The sequence below is a fragment of the Gouania willdenowi genome, chromosome 13 (assembly GCF_900634775.1).
Source record: "Gouania willdenowi chromosome 13, fGouWil2.1, whole genome shotgun sequence".
Taxonomy (NCBI): domain Eukaryota; kingdom Metazoa; phylum Chordata; class Actinopteri; order Blenniiformes; family Gobiesocidae; genus Gouania; species Gouania willdenowi.
Window position 1 is genome coordinate 4,290,596 of NC_041056.1, and position 22,769 is coordinate 4,313,364.

The window sequence follows — 22,769 nt, forward strand, 5'->3', positions numbered from 1 at the left end:
TTGGTTTGCAGTGATGGACGTGTTGTACAGTGAGTGTGCAGCTCTGCATCTGTTTACTGTTGTTTACTAACATCCTCCATCAGTCCTCCACAGGGAAGAAGAAACACAAGTGGTGTTTTTCCTTCAGTGCTGCTCCCTCCATCTTCTGTCCTTATACCGTCATCTGTCCCGCCATCATTTGATTATGAAGATTAGTTGACCAACACACACACACACACACAGAGAGAGAGATAGCCTCCCTTTAGACTCCTTAGGGTGCCTGGGAGGAGGAGGAAGAGGAGGAGGTGCTCGTTTCTTCGTCTCCTGCACAGATTCAACCGGTTATTGGGCATCAGGACAGGCTCTGCCACTTCATCTGTTGTTGCTGCTGCTTCTGTTGCTGCTTTTGTTGCTGCTGTTGCTGCTGTTGCATTGACACCAGACGGAGGTCGACAGAAAGTTTCTAAAGCTGAGAAAACAAGTTCGACTTTTCCAGGTGAGAAACTAGGGCTGGGCGATATCGACCAACACTCATATCTCAACAATTTTTTACTGAAAATGCCGATATTTGATATAAATCCCGATTATTTTTTAATTCAAATAAAATCTGACCAGAAGAAAGATAATTCTGGGTTAAATTAGCTGAAACAGCTGCACAATATGTGGCACTTTTTGGCTTTTTCTCCTCTAAGGGACAGCATGTGTGAGTGAGTTCTGTAGTGTGGCTTGTTTAGGGGAAAGTCTGGGTTAGGATGCAGTGCTAGGGCTGGGCAATATCGACCAAAACTCATATCTCAATATTTTTTCTTAAAAATGGTAATATATGATATTAATCTTGATATTTTTAACTCAATAAAGTCTTATTAGTAAGACAATTCTGGGTTACATTTGAATTTGAAATATGTGCCGCTTTTGTTTTTTTTTCTTCTTCTTTAAGGGACAGCATGTGTGAGTGAGCATCTAACTGTGCTTTTTATGCAGTATTTTAAATTCAAAATAAGCTCAAATATATATATATAATTGTAGGGATATTGCAATTTTCCATATTTCTAAAAACTTGATTTATCTTGAATCTTGATATATTGCTCAGCCCTATGAGGAACCTTGAAGAGTTTCCAGTGTTTTTTTCTTCACATATGAGTGTTTATTTAAAGGCCTTTATTGAATCAATGCATTTTATTTTTTCATCTGTTACCACTCGGTGACTAACCCGATCAATAGCTTTATTATTTATATTTATTGATTTATCTGTGTTACTATGATAACAAAGTGGAAATGATTGATCTTTCTGCAGGTCTCCAGGTATTTTAAAGTATACACTTTCTTTTCTTATCCTTAGGATTGATTGGTAGTTTTTTCCGCCTTGTCGGCAGTTAGTGGAACTCAGGGTTGCCCTTAGTTACGGGTTCTGTTCAGAACGTTTATGGACATAATTTCTAGGTCTAGGGCGTTGAGGAGGTCCGAGGTTTGGTGGTGGCCTCAGGATTGGGTCACGACTTTTTGCAGATGATGTGGTTCTGTTGGCTCTATTAGCTCTTATTGCACGCGCGTCAAACTTAAGGCCCAGGGGCCAAATCCGGCCCTGTGAAGCATCCAATGTGGCCCTCAGGAGAAAGTAAACATGACAGAGAAAACATGAATCATTGTGAAAATAAAAGTCAATCGCATGATTGCAGTAATTTTTAATGTTAAACTGTTGAAAAACACTCAACATTCTTACAAAATCCTTCAATTTACTTATTATTTCATAATATTTTCCTTAATTTTATAGAAATTGGTCCAAAAATCTAGGAAATTTTAAAGTGAAGATCTTGTTGGGACTGATATCTGTCACTTGTTGCTTGGATTTTGTCAGTTTCTTACATATTTAGTATTTTATGTCTACGTAGATGTGCAAACTAGGGCACAATAATGTCGAAATTATTCGTTTGCATAAAATCTGTGGCCCACTTGAGGTCAAACTGTTCCGTATTTGGCTCCTGAACTAAAATGAGTTTAACAAACCTCTTGTAAAGTTACATTAAATGTGTGTATTTGAAGGGAGTGTGATATCTACACATATTTACACAATGATTCACATTTTTCTGTCATTTAAAAAAAAAAAAAAACTTTCTCCTGCGGGCCAAATTGGATGCTCTTAAGCAGTGTTTCTCAAATGGGGGTACGTGTACCCCCTAGGAGTATGTGATGGCACTACAGGTGGTACTTCAGAGAGAGAGAGAGAGAGGAAAATGAACAAATAAAATGTCACTCTTGTCCTGTCAGAAATGATAAAAAACTATTACTAATCAGCTGTTTTCAACCTTGGGGTCGGGACCCCATGTGGGGTCACCTGGAGATTAAATGGGGTCACCTGAAATTTCTGAAAAATTAAAATAGATTTTTGAAATAAATATTCTTTTTTTTCTTCTTCTTTTTAATTAAAACAACACACAATCTTGAAAAACTGTATTTCTATATATTCACTTTGTGAAATATTTAAATCTAGTTCAACAAACATATATTTGTGATCAATAATGAATTGAAAGAAAGAAAAAATAAATGTCTTTGGAGTCGCCAGAAATTCTTGATATCAAACTAGGGTCAAGATCTAAAAACGGTTGTGAACCACTGAACTAAATACTGTTTATTTCCACTTATTTACAATATGTGATTCTTTAAAATGTGTGTTATCACTTGTTTATTCCATCATTATGATCTATAGTTGTTTTTAAATAGTTTCCTAAGCACATAATAGTAAAGTAGTTGACAAAGGGGGGTACTACTTGGATTTAGAAATAAGAGAATGGGGGTACATGAGCCATAGTTTGAGAACCACTGGTCTAAAGGGCCGAAATTGGGCCCCAGGCCTTGAGTTTGACACATGTGGTGTAGTGGATTAAAAAATGTTGATGCTCCATTTTTCCTCTTTCAGCGTTTTCCTCCTCCTCCTCCATTGTTCCACCACCACCTGAGCTGGGTGGGCATGCCGTGGTCCAGACCTCAGATGGCCCTCCCCTCAGTCGGAGCAGAAGCCCCCGACCCCTACAACACAGACGACCACCACTACGAGGGCTCCCTGTTCCCCACCTCCACCCTCATCCCCGTCACCATCATCTGCATCCTCATCTTCATCATCGGTGTGACGGGCAACACCATGACCATCCTCATCATCCAGTACTTCAAGGACATGAAGACCACCACTAACCTGTACCTGTCCAGCATGGCGGTGTCTGACCTCATCATCTTCCTGTGCTTGCCCTTTGACCTCTACCGCCTGTGGAAGTACGTGCCGTGGCTGTTCGGGGAAGTCGTTTGTCGTTTCTACCACTACATCTTTGAGGGCTGCACCTCGGCCACCATCCTCCACATCACGGCCCTGAGCATCGAGCGCTACCTGGCCATCAGCTTCCCCCTGAGGAGCAAGGTGCTGGTGACCCGGCGCCGGGTGCAGTACATCATCGTGGCCCTGTGGGGCTTCGCGCTGCTCTCTGCCGCCCCCACCCTGTTCCTGGTGGGGGTGGAGTACGTCAACGACACGCAACCGGACCACAGCACGGGCCAGTGCAAACACACCAGCTACGCCATCAGCTCAGGGAAGCTGCACATCATGCTGTGGGTGTCCACCACCTACTTCTTCTGCCCCATGCTGTGCCTGCTCCTGCTCTACGGGTCCATCGGGTGTAAACTGTGGAAGAGCAGGAATGACCTCCAGGGGCCGTGTGCCCTGGCCAGGGAGAGGTCACACAGGCAGACCGTCAAGATCCTGGGTAAGAGGCTCCACCTGAGGGTCTGCATGGTGCAATCATAGCATCATTGATAATCATTAATCATTAAACAGATGTAAACACTACATTTGTTTAATATTATGAGACAACTCTTATGTACATGTACAATTACCAATTTATGCGTCCCATTAGTCACATTTGTGCATTAACCTGTTTGACATTTAATATAATTTAATATAATGTAACATGATGTACTACAACCTAATTTAATATAAAATAATATATAGTCAATCATAATATAACGTTATTTAATAATATAATGTGATATGATATAATATAATATATCATAATATAATGTAATTTAATAGAATATAATGTAAGATAATACAGTAAAACATAGTTTAATACAATATAACAACACAGTATAACTTATTTTAATATAATGTAATATAACATAATATAATTTACCATAATATATTATGGTATGATATAATTTAATATTCTATGATATAATATAATAAACCTTTACAAGACTCTTACAGCAGTAACACACCTAATTAGCTTTAGATGCTAATTTTGCTATTAGCTCTGTTGCACATTTCCATATCATTAAACTCACATACGACGATAAATACTAAACGATAAAATTAGTTATGTTTTAGGGATAAAAACAATATTTCTTTGCTTTCAAGTGTTTCCTTCACCATCAAACATGAACGGTATCGGGACTTTAGAGTTAGCCATGAAATGCTAACAGGATGAGCGATGACTTCTTGGTTTATTGTAGAGATCAGGATAAAAGTGCGTGAAATTCAGATTTGTTGTTATTCCTGTGATTTCTAACTTAACTGAACAACAATAAGATGATTTTTGTTGTTGTTGCAGAATCCGAGTCCTGTGCTTTAGATCGTTCAGTCTTTTTCCTTAAAGAAGACAAAGCTGCTGTTGTTGATATCATTTGGTTAATTGTTGTTCTTCGTCTGAAGCTAATCGTGCCTGCACATAGTGATTAGACCTCATTCGATGCTGGCGTTTAATGTGCATAAGACAGAGTCTGATTGAAGGAAATACACAGTAATGAAGTAAATAATCTTTCCAAAATGCATCTTTCCAGATTTTCAGCTGCCGTACAGTCACCTGAGTGCAGGTCGCCTCCTGTAGATGCTCTACACTCAATAACATCTACTGTAAAGAAGGTCTTTGCATGTCGTGACCCCATTTTATTATCAAGATATTCTGGTGACCCTAAAGACATTTTTTGGTAACGCTTTACTTGAAGTTTTATACATTACGCTGACATTAGCATGAATAAGGTGTCATTAAGTGTCATTAAGTGTCGTGTGCTAAATTATGACACCTTTGGAGCTATGTTGGCATTTTTTGGTTTAGTTGGAGTGAAGGGATCTAGTGGGGTTAAGGTAACGAATGACACTTAATGACAGCCTTAACGCCTCTGATCTAGAATAGTTTACGTGTCTAAATAAGATGCATATCCTTATACTCACTCTTTAAAGCTCTCATATGTCATGCTATTTCTTTATTTGTTCTAAGAACAACAAAAACATAATATTTGAGGTTTATTTTCCCAAACTCGCCTGTTTTCCACAGTTTTAGCCTCTGAAAAGTCACTTTCTGACCAACTCTATACAAACAGGCTGATTTGCGTCCTACTTATGCATATTCATGAGTGGGCGTGTCTATAGACGGGACACTGACTTCCTCCTCCCCGCACTGTGACATAGGGCCAGAGGACGGCCCGCCCTCCTCCCACCCACTCCGTAGCTGAACTCATTCTGCTTCATAAACACGAGACAGAGTGTGGGGGCGGGGCTTTCACCGGTACATAAACAGACTGTAGAAAATACATAGATAGAACTGTGTGAAGGACGCTGAAATGCTCACCTTCGTGGGCGTGTCTGTTTACATGTCAATCACGGCAGAGAGCTTTTGATATTGATTTTTGTTTTCATATTAGTTTTCCACTTATATCAAAGATTAATTGTGCATTTTTTTCCCCCCATGATCTTATAAGTGTTTTTTTATTAGCCTTTATTGTTTGCGTTTATTGAAAGGGGCGGAGCTCTTGTACAAGTCCTTTTGGCTTCGTTCCCTCCTTGCAACTTAAATGTAGTTTTTTATGTGTGCTAAATAAAATAAAATAAATGAAATGACACCTTATTCATGCTAATAAAAGGTGTCATGTCATACGTAATGTCAGCCTTTATGTATAAAACTTCAAGTTGTGTTGTTTTTTCTCTAGAATTACATTTTGATCATGTTCGTCATAATGTATTGCAAATACAGAGTTGCCAGTATTATTAATGTAAATAAAGCTCAGGGGGGGGGTTGAGGGTCTACCCACAGGCATCATCCTCCACATTTTCCTTTTCCTCTTTTTTTTCAAGTTTTATTTTGCATTTTTTAAGTTATTTTATTGAAATAAATAAATAAAAAAAAAGAAAAAATCCCATCAATTTAAAAAAGAAAATAATGAAAGAAAAAAGAAACGTATAATAAACATGCTGTGAAAAAGCCAGACCTGTGTGTAACATGTTAGTTGTTGGATTGCTACAAAACCAGTGTCTCAGTCTCTCAGTGTGTGTCATCCTCACCAATTCCACCACCTCCCCACCCCCGCCCCCCACCACCCCTCCTCCCACTGCCTGAACTCATAACACAGGTCTTCAGTTTCTGGGAACTTGCGTTCCTAATTCACAGATAATTAGGTGGAGAAACACAAAGGCAGCGACCCCCTCTTTTAATTATTGAGGTAACATTTATTACTCTCTTTGAAGTTACAGCCTCCATTACAGATGGATTGATGGTACGGGGGGTCGGGTGGGGGGGGGATCGATAGGAGTGACTCACTGGTTCCCCCACAATGAGATGTGATGGTGATGGTGGTGCCCTTTGCTTTCTTCTTCTTCTCTTTCTCCTCCCTGTAGGGGGCTCTAATGCTCTAATGCTCTAATCTACCTGGTCATTGGCTTGTTTTGTGAAATGTGAGTTTATCGTAGGAGAAGAGATTGTTCTAGTGTGTGTGTGTGTGTGTGTGTGCGTGCGTGGGTTTGAGGATGAGAAGCCTCTGTGATGTCGGTGTAATTGCAGCCGTTCGTTAATAAATGTCAAAGGTAAAAACAGACCATGAATCACCCTTAAAGAGACCGAAAACAATTCTTTCTAAACCAGACTTTGGTTGGATTTTGTTCAGCGATAAATACTGACACTGAACATGGTTTTATTGTCTCAATAATAGCAACATAGTCGAGATGGAATGAGAATGAAGATGACATAAGGACGATGAGGATGAGATGAGATGAGGTGAGCTAAAATCAGATGAGATGGAAATATGATAAGATTAAAAAATGTACAATGAGATGAGGTTGACATTAGATGAGATTAAACGAGACAGAGATTAAGTAAAACGAGACAAATTGGGATTGAGATGAGATGGGACATGAAATAAAATGAGATGAAGTTAGATTGTGATAGGATGCGATGAGATAAGATGAGATGTGACTGAGGTACAATGAGATTGAGATGACATATGCAGTTTTAAGACTGAGATGAGATATGATGAGGTGTGCAGTGATGAGATTGTGGATTGTGGATCAAATGTGGAAATATAATTCCTAAATTAATCCCAACAATTTATGAAAGACATTCAGAAATAATGCGTGTGTGTTTACATGTCAATCACGGCAGAGAGCTTCCTGGAGGCGTGGCTTCTCCAGCTCAGTGCAGCGTCAAATTCATCATCAAAGTGGGAACGCGTCATCAAATTGCAGCGAGGTGTTTGTTCTCACCCTGTAGTAAGAAAGGAGCAAATCACCGTCTAACTAACGACTGAGGGAATCAATAAAAAAAACACTTTGGACGTGTGTATGAAGTCATAATAACACTTTATGATGTTTAAAGCACAGAAAAGTTCATTTAGAGTAACAAAGGCAGTTAAAAAACATCTTATCCACTCATGAATCCTCCCACATTAGACCAAATTTCTACTTTTTGATCTTCAATTAATATTTTGTTCAAAATTTTCATTTGTCTTTTGATATTGATATTAGTTTATATATTAGTTTTCCACTTATATCAAAGATTAATTGTGCATTTTTTCCCTATGATCTTATAAGTGTTTGTTTATTGAAAGGGGCGGAGCTCTTGTACAAACCCTTTTGGCTTCATTCCCTCCTTGCAACTTAAATGTAGTTTGTGCATGTGTATGAAGCCCTAATAACACTTTATGATGTTTGAAGCATAGAAAAGTTAATTTAGCGTAACATGGGCCCTTTAGGCTTCATGTGATGCAAACCAAACACAATGGAAGTGTAAAAATACATTTTAAAATGCTCATTTGGACACAGTTTAGCACTTTCCTATGTAAATTAATCTAAACTTTTATAGTTTTATATGATTCATGATTTTCTTTACCCCCATTTGGTCAATTCATGATTAAATAAGTAAAAAACTATTTAAAATCTTTAGGTGAGACCTTCAGTTAATCTAACGTCTTTGCAATGTATTGCTTTTGGCTGATATTCACATTTGTGAAGGAGCTGTAAATATAGTTATCATCACTGCTGTGAGACCCTGAGTCTCATTGTTCTCTAAAATCAGCAGCACCAAATACACTTGGAGGTCGTGCAGTGACTTCCTGTTGTAGTTGAGGTGAAGACAAGAGGCAGGAAAAGGCTGTGAGCCAATGTTCTACAGATCAACCACCACAGATATAGAGTTCATTAGTCGTGTTAGTGCATTGATGTTGGTTTTAGAGAAAAGCAATAAAACTCTGATGGTTTTAGTCTTTTCAGTGCAAAAATATGAGGTAGCGTCTGTATTTTAGTCACGCTAACACAAAATTGCACACTCCGTACTATACACTACAATCTCAATAAGTGTATACTGTCTACTATATACTATTAGTGTGATTAGGATGATGAGCGCTCCCACTGAAGTGTACTTACAAGTTTCCCAAGATGCATTTGGAACGTACAACGATAAAAACCTGAATCACACTGAGGCTAAATATGTCGTTGATTGTCCACCTTTGAAAGTTCTGAAAACATTGAGAAAGTCACCAAATAGAAAATCAACACGAGGTTCTTTGATCCATAAAACTCATGTCAACACATTTCATTTCGACATTCCGGAGATTCCATATTGAATCTCCGCCATTTTCTAATGACTTCTTCCGTTTAACTTCAAAACATTTACAAAAGAGGTAAAAACTAATGCAAGGTAAGAAGATGTGCTTTTATTTTGAAAAGGAGATGTTTAATTATTAGCTTGAAGCCGGTGTCACGTACTGAGATTATAACCCTAACGCTAACATACTTCAATAAACAAATAAAACGTGTGTCTGTTCACTTTGAAAACAAAAATAAACAAAAATGAATTATTGTTTTTTTAGCAAAAAGGAGTTTTTCGGTAGTGTGCATGTGCGCGCATGCACATATATGTGCATATACAATCTCAGTACGATGCGAACGCAGTACATGACACCGGTCCCAGGACATTTCCGTTAGCAATGCATCATGGGACGGTTGAGTATGACTAGTGTACCCACCGTGTATACTTAAAAAATTACCCCATATAGTATATATCTGGGTATTTCTCATGTACTCAACCTTTTCATACTGTACTATCTAATGTGAACGCACTACATACTCATTTTGATGTCAGACTTAGTATGAGTAGTACGTTAGTATGAGTAGTATGTTAGTATGAGTAGTACGTTAGTATGAGTAGTATGTTAGTATGAGTAGTACGTTAGTATGAGTAGTATGTTAGTATGAGTAGTATGTTAGTATGAGTAGTACGTTAGTATGAGTAGTACGTTAGTATGAGTAGTATGTTAGTATGAGTAGTACGTTAGTATGAGTAGTACGTTAGTATGAGTAGTACGTTAGTATGAGTAGTACGTTAGTATGAGTAGTACGTTAGTATGCGATTTAGAACAGTCTCTGACTTTGACTCTGCGTGTTTCCCTCCTCAGTGGTGGTGGTCCTGGCCTTCATCATCTGCTGGTTGCCCTACCACATCGGCAGGAACCTTTTCGCCCAGGTCGACGACTACGACACGGCGATCCTGAGCCAGAACTTCAACATGGCGTCCATGGTGCTCTGTTACCTCAGCGCCTCCATCAACCCGGTCGTCTACAACCTCATGTCCAGGAAGTACCGCGCCGCCGCCAAGCGCCTCTTCCTGTTGCACCAGAGAGCGCGACAGGCGCAGCGTGGCCAGCGGCAGCTGTCGGCCATCGACCACATCTCCACCCTAAATGAAAGCCTGACGGGTGTGTGAGGGGACGCTGACACACACTCTGTAGATGCTGGTTTGATCCCAGTCGGGCTCAGAAGGTCTGAGGTTTAGTGTCAGGAGGGGACGGTGGTTATTTTTTGGAGAAACAGGGCTGACTGATTGTTGTCTCTTTAGTATCCATCAAAAAACGTGACATTGTCACAAAAAGGAACGTTTCTTTTTGTGTTTTTGTGCGTGCCAACACGATTTCCGCATTTTTTTTGTGCTGCGTGACACAAATTTCATACTCACGTGTTTCGGTTCTTATGTTCTTATTAGAACATTTCATTCATGATTTGGGTTAAAGGGATCCTTACTGTTTTTACAATTGTGGCCTAAAATCTTTTTAATAGAATATATACTGTATGTCTAACAAAACATATTATTTTGCACTAAATTCATTTTATTAACTTTTAAAAATGGAACTACTTTACAGTTTTAGAGCCTGTGTTCTGCCATCTTGAAATCATGTGATTGATGATGTCACACTGCCTGTAAACATCCCATTGTTTTCTATTAGAGGGAAAAATCCAGCCTGCTTTTTAGGTCATTTAGCAGCTTTTTCAGTCAAAATTGTGCTGCTTTTGGTGGCTCTAAATAATCAGGAAAAGTTAAAGATGTTGATTTAAACCTCTTTTGTTTACAGAAAGAGGATAAAAACTGTTGTGAAAGGAGACAATCTGTAACCGCAGGGGGCGACAGTTCCAACTTTGTGGTTTCGTCGCGTTGTAGACAATGAAGCAGAGAAGAAGAGCTCTCCTAAGGGACCTTTACTTTCCCGAGTCATCACGGACACAAACCCAGAAAATAGAAGTCCTTTTGGTTTTGAGTCCTTCAACAGTCCGTAATTTACTCTCTAACTTCAGCCAACAGAGCGTGTCAGCGCACATTTTAAGGGAGAGTTAAGGCTCCTTAGGAGAGCTCTTCTTCTTTTCTACGAAACCGCAGAATTGGAACTGTCGCCCCCTGCGGTCACAGACTTTTTTTGGGTCACAATTGTTTTTATCCTCTATCGGTAAACAAAAGAGGGTAAATTTTCTTGAATATTTAGAGCAACCAAAAGTAGCAAAAGTTGTAATTTTTACCGAAAAAGCCACTAATTGCTTTAAAAAGCAGGCTGAATGTTTGACTCCAATAGAAAACAATAGGATGTTTACAGGCAGTGACGTCATCAATCACGTGATTAAAAGATGCCGGAACACAAGCTCTAAAACTGTAAAATAGTCCCATTTTTAAAAGTTAATAAAACAAATATGGTGCAAAATAATGTGTTTTCTTAAGCATAGATCTGCTAATAAGTACATTTGAAAGATTTTAGTACACATTTGTAAAAACAGTGGAGGATACCTTTAAATGCCATTGATATAAATTGTGTTGCCACGCACAAAGAAATTACATCGAGTCATTTTCGCGGCAGTTTCACAAACTCTGTGAGACCTAAAGATGATTGTCTGAATCTATTTACCTCCATTTACATTTTTTTATGTATTTTACCTCATGTCCACATGTTTACTGCATCTCCAGCTTTTGCTGTTTTCCTGCATTTGTCTCTATGCTGATGACACCCCGAGGTTTCATTTGTATTCCAGTCCGTTTCACTCTGTATTATTAGTGAATCTCTTTATATCTACAATTATATGCATTGCGAAAAATTGTAACCACGTTGTTTGTTTGTTCTTGTAAGTCAACGGTTAAAAAACAAACCAAAAAAAATCAGCTTTGCAGATCTGACATCAAAAACACCACCTTGACTACGTGTGTTTGATGTGTATGTCTATGTGTGTGTGTGTATGTGCGCGTCGCCACCTGAGCCTGGAGGTAACAGATGTGTGTACGTGCTGTTTGACTCATTTATTCTGACGTGATTATTATATTAAAGGGCTCTGAAGCAGATTTGGGCTGGCAGCTAATGTCCCTGCATCACAATATTCAGAGTAATGGCCGCTCTAAGTGCATTTCAAAGAAAGCCGAAGGATATTAGCTTGTCACACTTATCGGCCTCATTGCTTTTATTTCTTTCCTTTTTGCATAATCATGCCACATAATGTATAATGTGTGTAATGTGCATAAAGAAATGTCATGCTTTTGATGCCCAAAGTTCTGCACATCAACCTGAGTAATGTTTGATTACAAAAGCCAATGTAGTTTCTATTCTTTCCGCTTGTTTTTATGCTTCATTCATGTTTCTTTCTTCCTTTTGAAAGACGCCGTCGTTTTTCTTTCTTACACATGAATCATCGGCACAAAGACAAACAGGCCCAGTAGCTCGTCCTCCTCATGCTTTTATACATGAACTCATTCATCTTTTGCACCGACGGAGGTGACTCTGCTCTGTGAAAAATTATATTTTGCTGTCCATTCTTCATCACCTGGAGGAAAGGACTGAAGGGCTCTGGGAACATTTTGTTCACAGTGGTCAATTTTCACCGCATACTTTGTTTTGTTTTTTTTTTGTTCCGGCGTGGTTACGTCTGCCCGATCAATGACTCAAACCCCTAAGGTAATATATTACGGTTTCATTTATTCAGACACATTTTTCAGGAAGTTTACTTTGATCTTTTGACATGTTTTGATTGTCAACTGCCAGTCTTCTTCAGAGGCATCTGCTGGTCCTTAACTTCCACGTAATAATTCCAGCAAGTTCATTTTGTCTTCTATTTGAATAACATCTAAAGGTTTCATTTATTTTGACAGCATATTTTCAGGAAATTTACTTTGATCTCCTGACATGTTTCGACTCAACTGTCAGTCTTCTTCAGAGGTTTTATTGATCGCTTTAATGTGTCCTTGACTTCCGGTTAATAATTCTAGCAAGGTAATTTTGTATTTTTTCTGAAGAATATGTTAAGTTTTCATTTACCGGTATTCAGAAAAACTTTTCAGGAAATTTGCTTTGATCTCCTCACATGTTTCAACTGTCAACTGCTAGTTTTCTTCAGAGGCATCTGCTGGTCCTTAACTTCTGCGTATTTTTTCCAGCAAGTTAATTTTTGTTTGAATAATATGTCATAGTTTCATTTATTTTGCCTTTTTTTTAGGAATTTTACTTTGATCTCCTGACATGTTTCGACTCAACTGTCAGTCTTCTTCAGAGGCTTTGATGTGTCCTTGACTTATAGTTAATAACTTTAGCAAGTTCATTTTGTCTTTTTTCTGAACAATATGTTAAGTTTTCATTTACCGGTAGTCAGAGACATTTTTGAGGAAATTTACTTTGATCTCCTGACATGTTTCGACTCAACTGTCAGTCTTCTTCAGAGGCGCATGCTGATTGCTGTGATGTGTCCTTGACCTCCGCGTAATTATCAATCAGCAGATGCCCCTGAAGAAGACTTTATTCTCGAAATATTGTGACCCAAATCTCAAAATATTACAACTTAAATCGACTTTAGTCTCATAAAACTACGACTTCATTCTTGAAATATTGCGACTTTGATCTCGAAATATTATCACTTTAATCTCGAAATATTATTACTTAAATGTCATAAAATTACAATTTTATTAAGACACGATTTATTTCTCATAAAAAGACAAGTTTATATTCTAAATATTACAACTTTAATCTCATAGTGCCAAGATTTTTATTTCATTTTAATGTAGCCCTAAAACTCCATCCTACATTTCTGATGATTCAGGAAAATGTCATCAAGATTTCTTTGGTATTTTTTAAGTTAGACACAAACAAATAAATAAGTACACGCTGGTAAAACCATAACCGAGCAGAAGTAATAGATGATAAATCATGCATTTCTACTTAAATGGTAAATATTAAATCTAAATGTTAAATATCAAATCTAAATGTTAAATGTAAATCTTAAATGTTTGACTTTTAGATTTAGATTCAACATTGACAATATATTTTTGCGTGAAACAATTTCACAAATGTTGCTGTAAATCTGGTCAAAAGTAACGTTAAAAAAAAAAAAAAAATCACAAAAGTGGTTTGTTGCTAAATGTTGCAAAAAAAAAGAAAAAAAAAAAAAAAAGCGCAACTCAATCAGATTGACAACAGACATAATCTGATTGTAATGACCTTTCTAAACACACGGGGGAGCCAAAAGCACTGTAGCCTCTACACACGACAGACACGTGTGGCTTTAACACAACACAAACTCTTCTTTTGTGTGTGTGTGTTTTTTTTTTTGCAAACAAAAGCTTCTGTTTTCTCCCACATTTTTTCTTCCAATATGTCTTGATCTGTTTCCTTTTACAGTCCAGTTCCTTAAATTATCAGCTACATAACTTCACTTCCTGTTTGGCTCCTTAGTTTCTATGTGGTGACAGGAAGTTGAGCTAAAAAAGGCGGTTATTTGCAAACGATTTCTACAGATCCTGCAGAGCTTTGCACTATTTCCTGCTCGTCTCGCTTCTTGTCACCTGTATTGTCTTCTTTTTATTTTCCTCTTTTACCCATTGCATTTTTAACTTTAGAAATAACATTCAAATATGTTTTTTTTAACACCCTCAGTTCTCTAAAAACAGAAATCAGTCTTAGTAAATGCTGTATTTACTCATGTTTATTTGCGTATATTGGCACACACACATTTTAATGTTTAATGAGCTGCTACACACATGAATAAAGGCTCAGTTTTCTCCTCCAAACTACTCGTGAGCTAACCTTTATGTGTTTGCACACCCTCACAAAATGTGTTTAACTTGAGATTAGCCAAGAAGACACAAAGCACGTCAAATATTTTGTGAAACACTCACAAACCAGTCACACCACATGCAGTTTTGCTTTGAGAGAAAAACAAGTTCAATGTTAAACTTGCGTCAGTGAAAAAGGTCCATATTTCTCAGATAGGAAAAAATTGATCGTCAACACTCGAAACATTGTATTATCTATATTTTAGTATTTATTATTGAATTATCTTCATTTCAGTAGATTAGAAATATAATTTTAAATGATATTTATTAGCTCGAGGTAAGCCTATTATTTAATATTTTCTTTTTCAGGATAAAACTGGATTTTATAGCACACTTGTTATTACTATTTTGAATAATTTAAACCATCTATACATGACCCTTGGACTAAAATAAGTTTATCATCCCTGATCTAAAATAATAAAAAAAACAAATAAACATTTTTTGTTCCCTGCCACTAGTAAAAGAAAAAAAAAAATCCTGAAAAAAAAATCAAAAAAAAAAAAATCATACAATTATCTTTTCTTTCTTTATTTATTTTTTTAGATTATTTTAAATTATTTATTTATTTACTCATTTATTTATTCATTTATTTATTTATTTTGGGGGGGGTGTCCTTAACTTTATTTCCCAGACAACGAAAATCATTACAAATACTATATATAGTGTTAGGGTTACACACAAACCCATGCCTTAAAAACCCAGCAAAAAAGGAAAGATTAAATAAGACATTTTTTTCAGTGGCCCTAATCCTCTTCCTTATTCTACACATACTATAAATAAATTCAACATAAATTAAATTAATTAACTTCATCTCCTGAACAGATTTTTTAAAAAAGTGAAAGTAAATACCACACGTTTGTTTATGTGTTTGCTTGTTTTATTCTGAAAATCTTCCCTATAAGAACACATGTATTTTCTTCAGTGCAGCGAGCGCGCGCTCACTGACGCACTGGGCCGCCTGTGCGTAAACACGCGCGCTCCGCCTCTGAGTGCGTGCGTGTGGCTCGAGATATAAACACGGAGCGTGTGCTCGACTGTTCCCACAGTCAGTAGATCAGTCTGTAGATCAGTCTGTAGAGGAGGAGGAGAAGAAGAGGAGAAGAAGAGGAGAGGACACACACACACACACACACACAGAGGAGACGGTCCCAGGATGGAGGTAACACGAGGAAAAGTTTGCTTTAATGACATCATAGTTCCTGGTGTTGTTATTGTGATGTTTAGAGATCAATAACACATGTTGTTGACTAAAGTGTGTGCGTGTGTGTGTGTGTGTGTGTGTGTGTGTGTGTGTGTGTGTGTGTGTGTGTGTGTGTGGCTGGAAGGAAGGAAACGGATGATACATGTGTCATGTCATGTGACTGTTGGTGCATGTGAGTTTAGATTATTTACTCACTTCATTTTTGGAGCCTCCATCTTTTTTTCTTTCTTTCTTTCTTTCTTTCTTTCTTTCTTTCTTTCTTAGCTGACATATTTTGAACATTTATCCCATTTTCTTTCATTTCATGTAAAACAGCATGTTCTATATCAATTAAAAAATGTGTAAACTTGAGAAATTAATCTAAATGTAAATCTAAATGTTAAATCTAAATATTTAATGTAAATCTATGGACCTCGAAATTGACCTGACCTGCCTTCCCCACTTTGCATAATTTTCTCAACATTTAGCTTTACACTTGGTTGCCGATTTAACATTTAGATTTGCAATTAGATTTAACATGTAGATTTACATTTTACATTTATATTTACATTTAACATTTAGATTTACATTTTATATTTATATTTATATTCATATTTAACATTAAGATTCACATTTAACAATTACATTTAGATTTAACATTTACATTTAATATTTAGATTTACATTTGACATTTAGATAGATTCATGTTTAAAAGGTACATTTAGATTTAACATTTAGATTCATCATTTAGATTTAATAGTTAGATTTACTATTGACATTTAGATTTACATTCAACATTTACATTTAGATGTGTTTTTCATGTGTACACATTTTTAACAATGATACAGAACGTGTTGTTTTACATTAATTTCTGTCCCAAATGAAAGAAAAATGAGCTAAATGTGAGGAAAGTGAGCTTTAATATGTCAGCTATGACATATGAGCCTCACATACAGTAATGGTGACATCCAATATGTCACATTTATGTGGTGAAGTGAAGGAGAAACACTCTCCTCACACACTCACGAGAGAGTTCGTTAGCGATCAACTGCAAAAACTGCTGACACGTGCAGGACAGCTTTCATCAGTGCTCAGGCTCACACTGGGATTCAGTTCTCTGAGCTTACCTGGTTTTTCCTGTTTGGTAAACGTAAGGGAAAATAAAAGAAGTTGGAATGGTCCCAGACCTGCAGGGAAAGGTAAACAACAGCAGGCAAAGAAACGTGGAACCTTTCATCCCATTCTGCTGTTCTCACAGGAGGATAATGTTAAAACACCAACACGTTATAGAGCTGGACGATATTAATCAGAGGTGTCAAACTCACTTTAGCTCAGGGGCCACAGATTTTAGCCCAAAAACAAGTCACAATTTTAACATTAATGTACCAGTTTCCACTTCCATGTATTACATGATGTGTCAAATGTGTAAAGCCATAACAACATGTTGTTTCAGTCCCAGCAAGAATTTCCCTTTAAATTTCCTTGATTTTTTTTTTTTTTTTTTTTTTTACCATTTTTTGTTTAATTCAAATCCTTTTTTTTGAGAAATTGAATTTTTCTTTCTTTTATTTAAATTTTGTTCTTTCATCAATTTGTGATTAAAAATGACTGACATTGTGTGATATAAGCGTGGGAAAAATGTAAGCCCTACAAATATTGTGGAGTTTAATTCAATTGAATTGTTTGATTTTGGAAAGGCTGACTTATCTACTACTGAAATATTTTGTAATTTAGGGTATAATAATTATAGTTTTCTCAATCATCTTCACTTTCTCCTATGGGCCACATTGGATGTTCTTAAGGGCCGTATTTGGCCCCCGGGCCTTGAGTTTAACACGTTATCTAAATCACTGTCAGTGTCAAATAGTTGAAAGTTGTGGTTAAGTCCAAACAACCAGTGCTAACGTCGCAATATTACAAAATCCAAAAGGCCAACAATTAAAAAAAAAACATTTAGAAATGTGATTATTTAAATTCTAAAGAAAAAAACAACAATTTAATGATAGAGACGAGAGCATTTGGCACGAATCATTTTAAAAGATATAATGCAAAGAAATGTCTCCGTCTCCTCTTTTGTCATGTGGTCATGTGACCCGGTACGTCATGTCCTGTCACGTGTAATCGCGAAAAAACCATTTCCAACGCATTTTTGTGATACATTTAAATATGGAAACATCTGAAGCACCTTTATGACAGCGTAAAAGCTTTTTAGCGATATTTGAACGTTTTTTCCAGATTCAAGTGTTTCCATCACCATTTTTTATTTGATTTTCCAGATTTCCCACGATAATGGAAACGCAGGGCATCCGTCAATCATTCCCAAAATCAGTCAATCCTCAAAAACACAAGATAAAGCTTATGATAGCAGTTTATTTTATGATCATGTTATCTTTCATTTATTTTCAAGCCCATTAGGGATAAAAACTTTATCCTTGGAGTCCTTTTGCCTATAGCCAGTGTGTGTGTGTGTGTGTGTGTGTGTGTGTGTGTGTGTGTGTGTGTGTGTGTGTGTGTGTGTGTGTGTGTGTGTGTGTGTGTGTGTGTGTGTGTGTGTGTGTGTGTGTGTGTGTGTGTGTGTGTGTGTGTGTGTGCGTGCGCGTGCGCGTGCGCGTGCGCGTGCGCATGCGCGTGTGTGTGGCTGGAAGGAAGGAAACGGATGATACATGTGTCATGTCATGTGACTATTGGTGCATGTGAGTTTAGATTATTTACTCACTTCATTTTTGGAGCCTCCACCTTTTTTTCTTTCTTTCTTTCTTTCTTTCTTTCTTAGCTGACATATTTTGAACATTTATCCCATTTTCTTTCATTTCATGTAAAACAGCATGTTCTATATCAATTAAAAAATGTGTATACTTGAGAAATGAATCTAAATGTAAATCTAAATCTTAAATATAAATATTTAATGTAAATCAATGGGCCTCGAAATTGACCTGACCTGCCTTCCCCACTTTGCATAATTTTCTCAACATTTAGCTTTACACTTGGTTGCTGATTTAACATTTAGATTTAACATGTAGATTTACATTTTACATTTATATTTACATTTAACATTTAGATTTACATTTTATATTTATATTTATATTTAACATTAAGATTCACATTTAACAATTACATTTAGATTTAACATTTACATTTAATATTTAGATTTACATTTGACATTTAGATAGATTCATGTTTAAAATGTACATTTAGATTTAACATTTAGATTCATCATTTAAATTTAATAGTTAGATTTACTATTGACATTTAGATTTACATTCAACATTTACATTTAGATGTGTTTTTCATGTGTACACATTTTTAACAATGATACAGAACGTGTTGTTTTACATTAATTTCTGTCTCAAATGAAAGAAAAATGAGCTAAATGTGAGGAAAGTGAGCTTTAATATGTCAGCTATGACACAGTGACCCCCCCCACATATGAGCCTCACATACAGTAATGGTGACATCCAATATGTCACATTTATGTGGTGAAGTGAAGGAGAAACACCTGTATGTGTAAATATTAAGATAACATCTACGTTTATTTAAAAGGCGAGTTATTGTACCGACAGAGGGTGAAACCCTTTAACAAACCTGTGGGTTAATTAGAAATCGAGAAACTCTCCGTAATAATTTCAGCGAGTTCATTTTGTCTTCTTTTTTAATCATGTGTTAAGGTTTTTCTTTATTCAAACAGGAAATTTACTTTGATTTCCTGACATGTTTCGACTGTCGACTGCCAGTCTTCCTCATTTTTTTATGCGCACAAACCCTGAGAATGAAACTATTTTTGGGTGGGAGACTTTCAACAATCTGTGATTTACTCGTTTAACTTCGGCCACCTGACAGACTGTCGGCCATGCACTGTTTAAGGGGGAGTGAAGGCTCCTTAGGAGAGCTCTTCTTCTCTGCTTCAATTGTCTACTACGAAACCACAGAGTTGGAACTGTCGCCCCCTGCGGTCATAGATTCTTTCAGATTACAACTGTTTTTATTCTCATTCTGATAATTTAGGGCAACATACGTCCCAGTTTGACCTCATGTGGGCCGGACCAGATAAATCCATGTTCAAACAAAATCCAGAATGTTAAGCATTTGGTAAAAATTCCTTTAATTTCCTTGAAATTAGCATTGTAATTTGCCAGAATTCTTTGGGATAATGTGAGAATTTTTCTAGTTTTTCAAAAAAAAAAAAAAAAGTTTTAATATTACTGTAAATAATGTATTATTGCATTGCCCATCATATTTTATCTCCAACTTATATGGTAATTTACAAAACGTCCTGTTTTTGTTGTAATTTATACTCTGAACAAAATCATCCTGCGGGCCGTACTAGGTGATCTGGCGGGCCAAACGTGGCCCGCGGGCCTTGAGTTTGACATATGTGAGTAAAGGTCCCTTAGGAGAGCTCTTCTTCTCTGCTTGAATTGTCTACTACTAAACCACAGAGTTGGAACTGTCGCCCCCTGTGGTCATAGATTCTTTTTTGGGTCACAACAGAAATGCTCACCTTCGTGGGCGTGTCATCATCAAAGTGGGAACGCGTCATCAAATTGTAGCGAGGTGTTTGTGCTCACCCTGCAGTAAGAAAGGAGCCAATCACCCTCTCACTAACGATTGAGGGGATCAATGAAAAAAACACTTTGGACGTGTGTGTGTGAAGTCATAATAACACTTTATGATGTTTAAAGCACAGAGAAGTGAATTATGCGCAACATGTTCCCTTTAATGAAACATGAGATGTAAACTCTTCTCTTTCCTTTGTTGTTGTACAAACTTTGATATTTGAGATGAACATCACATGTCGGTGACGTTTGCTGTTTGTTCCAGCGTTGATAGTTGTTCACACACACACACACACACACACACACAGGAAAAGCCCCTTTAGAGAAGATGAACAGTGTCTGTGTGTGTTTTCCATGTTTTAACGTCAATCATCCACGTGCACGTATGTCGGTTTATGGGAGAAAAAAACCACAGCTGGAGGAGTGAGTCGCTGGGATTGCTTTACCATCCATATGGTGTAGTGTGTAGGTTTCTTATGTAATCCATAGTAAAGTGTAAAAAAAAAAAAAAGAAGCAATAACAGTGCGAGCCAGACGTTCGCTAATGGTGGAGTGTTGTTTTTTTCCCTTTACTTTGGCAACAGTTTTCCATTTAAAAGGCTTTTACAGAATGATCTTTATCACTGTCATTAGTTTCTCTACATGTCAACATTTGATAGAATCTCTTATTCAGCAGTAGAGCCCAGTGTGCACCGCAAAATAGAAGAATAGCCCACTTTATCAGCTCATTTAGAATGTTTTTTTAGTCTTTATTTTGGGGTGTTGAGGGGAGCCTATGAACCAGGCTTCAGTACTTTTTTTTAATTTCTTTTCGTTCTGATGCTTAACAACAAGTGGAGTCATAGAAAGAATGTTAAGGTTCTTTTATTTTGAAACAATAGTGTGCGCCGCACCAACTTCCTTTCCATTAACACCAATTAAACCAGTGGTTCCCAAACTAGAATGGCTCTGCTGAACCTTGAGGATGAATTTTTTTTAAATTTTTTAAAATTTTTTGCACTTTATTCATAAAGTACGACTTGTATTAGGGCCACATTAACATAAAAATAAATCTGAGCACTGCAGGATTAATGTTGTAATAATTTGAGAAGAATGTTGTAATTTTATGAGGATAAAGTCCTAATTTTATTAAATTCTTAATATTTCTAGATTAAAGTCATAATATTTCGAGAATAGTCGTAATTTTATGAGAATAAACAAGTAATTTTATTAGATTAGTCATAATATTTCTAGATTAAAGTTGTAATTTTATGAGAATAAAGTCCTAATTTTATTAAATTTGTAATATTTCTTGATTAAAGTCATAATAAAGTCGTAATTCTTTGAGAATAAAGAAGTAATTTATTAGATTAAAGTCGTAATATTTCAAGATTAAAGTCTTAATATTTCGAGAATGATGTTGGAATTTGATGAGAATAAAGTCCTAATTTTATTAAATTCGTAATATTTCTAGATAAAAATCTTACTATTTCGAGAACAATCTCATAATTTCATTACAGTTAAAGTCGCAATATTTTGAGATTAAAGTCAAATTTCGAGAAAAGTCCAAATTTGCCGAGAATACAGTAATTTTATTAGATTGAAGTAATTTGATTCAAGTTGTAATATTTTGAGAATAAAGTTGTACATTTATGAGAATAGTTGTAATTTTATTAGATTAAAGTTGTAATATTTCTCGAATAAAGTCATATTAAAGTCATTTTTATCAAGATACAATTTAATACGTCTCATAAAATTACAACTTTATTCTCAATTTTTACAACTTTAATCTCATAGTTCCCAGGTTTTGTATTTTATTTTAATGTGGCCCTAATACTACTGTTCTAAAATTTGCAAATTTTGCTGATTATATGTTATTTTTATGAGATTTGAAGAAGAATAGTCCAAATTTGTATTTTTCTTTCAAAAAAGTCACACTTTTTGTTTTTGTTTTTACCCATTTTCTTTTCTTTTCTTTTCTTTTATTTGGTGGCATAAACTAACTTGAAAACCTAATGATCCAACTTCAAAAACCAATTCCCTGCTTTACTGTAAGTCTAGTTTAATCTGATGATGTGATGTAATCACTCAGCGACATTCTGTATTTGTTTTTATTTCAAGAAAAGGAAATATTAATAAATATTATGCTGCTGCTATTTGTCCAGCTCAGTGTTTGTAAACTGTAATGATCTATTATTGCTAAAATGACGAAAAGCTGAGAAAAAGGGTGTTGTTCACAAAATGCCGAGTCATCATCCGACAACTATTTGGATTTCATGCGAGTTCATAAAATAAATTAGCTGGTGTGTTGTTTTAATACATTTGGTTTTAAGGGAGGGGCTTAATTTACAGCTGGACAGTGATGACATCATCAGATAATGTCGGTTTAGACATTTGGTCATAGAGTTATCAGTGTGGTGCTAA

At 36.3% G+C, this 22,769-nt stretch overlaps 2 protein-coding genes across 3 annotated transcripts in view; both read left to right on the forward strand.

Moving 5' to 3' along the window:
* The first annotated feature begins 2,944 nt into the window (after positions 1 to 2,944).
* Positions 2,945 to 9,989, forward strand: mlnr (motilin receptor). The gene is made up of 2 exons (XM_028465088.1): positions 2,945 to 3,728; positions 9,682 to 9,989. The coding sequence occupies exons 1-2, from the start codon at positions 2,945 to 2,947 to the stop codon at positions 9,987 to 9,989; spliced, it is 1,092 nt and encodes a 363-aa protein (XP_028320889.1).
* A 5,586-nt stretch (positions 9,990 to 15,575) lies between these two features.
* The window catches only part of zgc:153184 (capZ-interacting protein), a 29,043-nt gene continuing 21,849 nt past the window's right edge, over positions 15,576 to 22,769 (forward strand). Inside the window, exon 1 of one of the 2 annotated variants that reach the window (XM_028464668.1) lies at positions 15,576 to 15,792. In XM_028464668.1, the coding sequence (XP_028320469.1) occupies positions 15,787 to 15,792 (6 nt within the window). In that variant the 5' untranslated portion in view covers positions 15,576 to 15,786. The remainder of the gene's footprint in view (positions 15,793 to 22,769) is intronic. The other variant, XM_028464667.1, reaches the window with a different exon arrangement.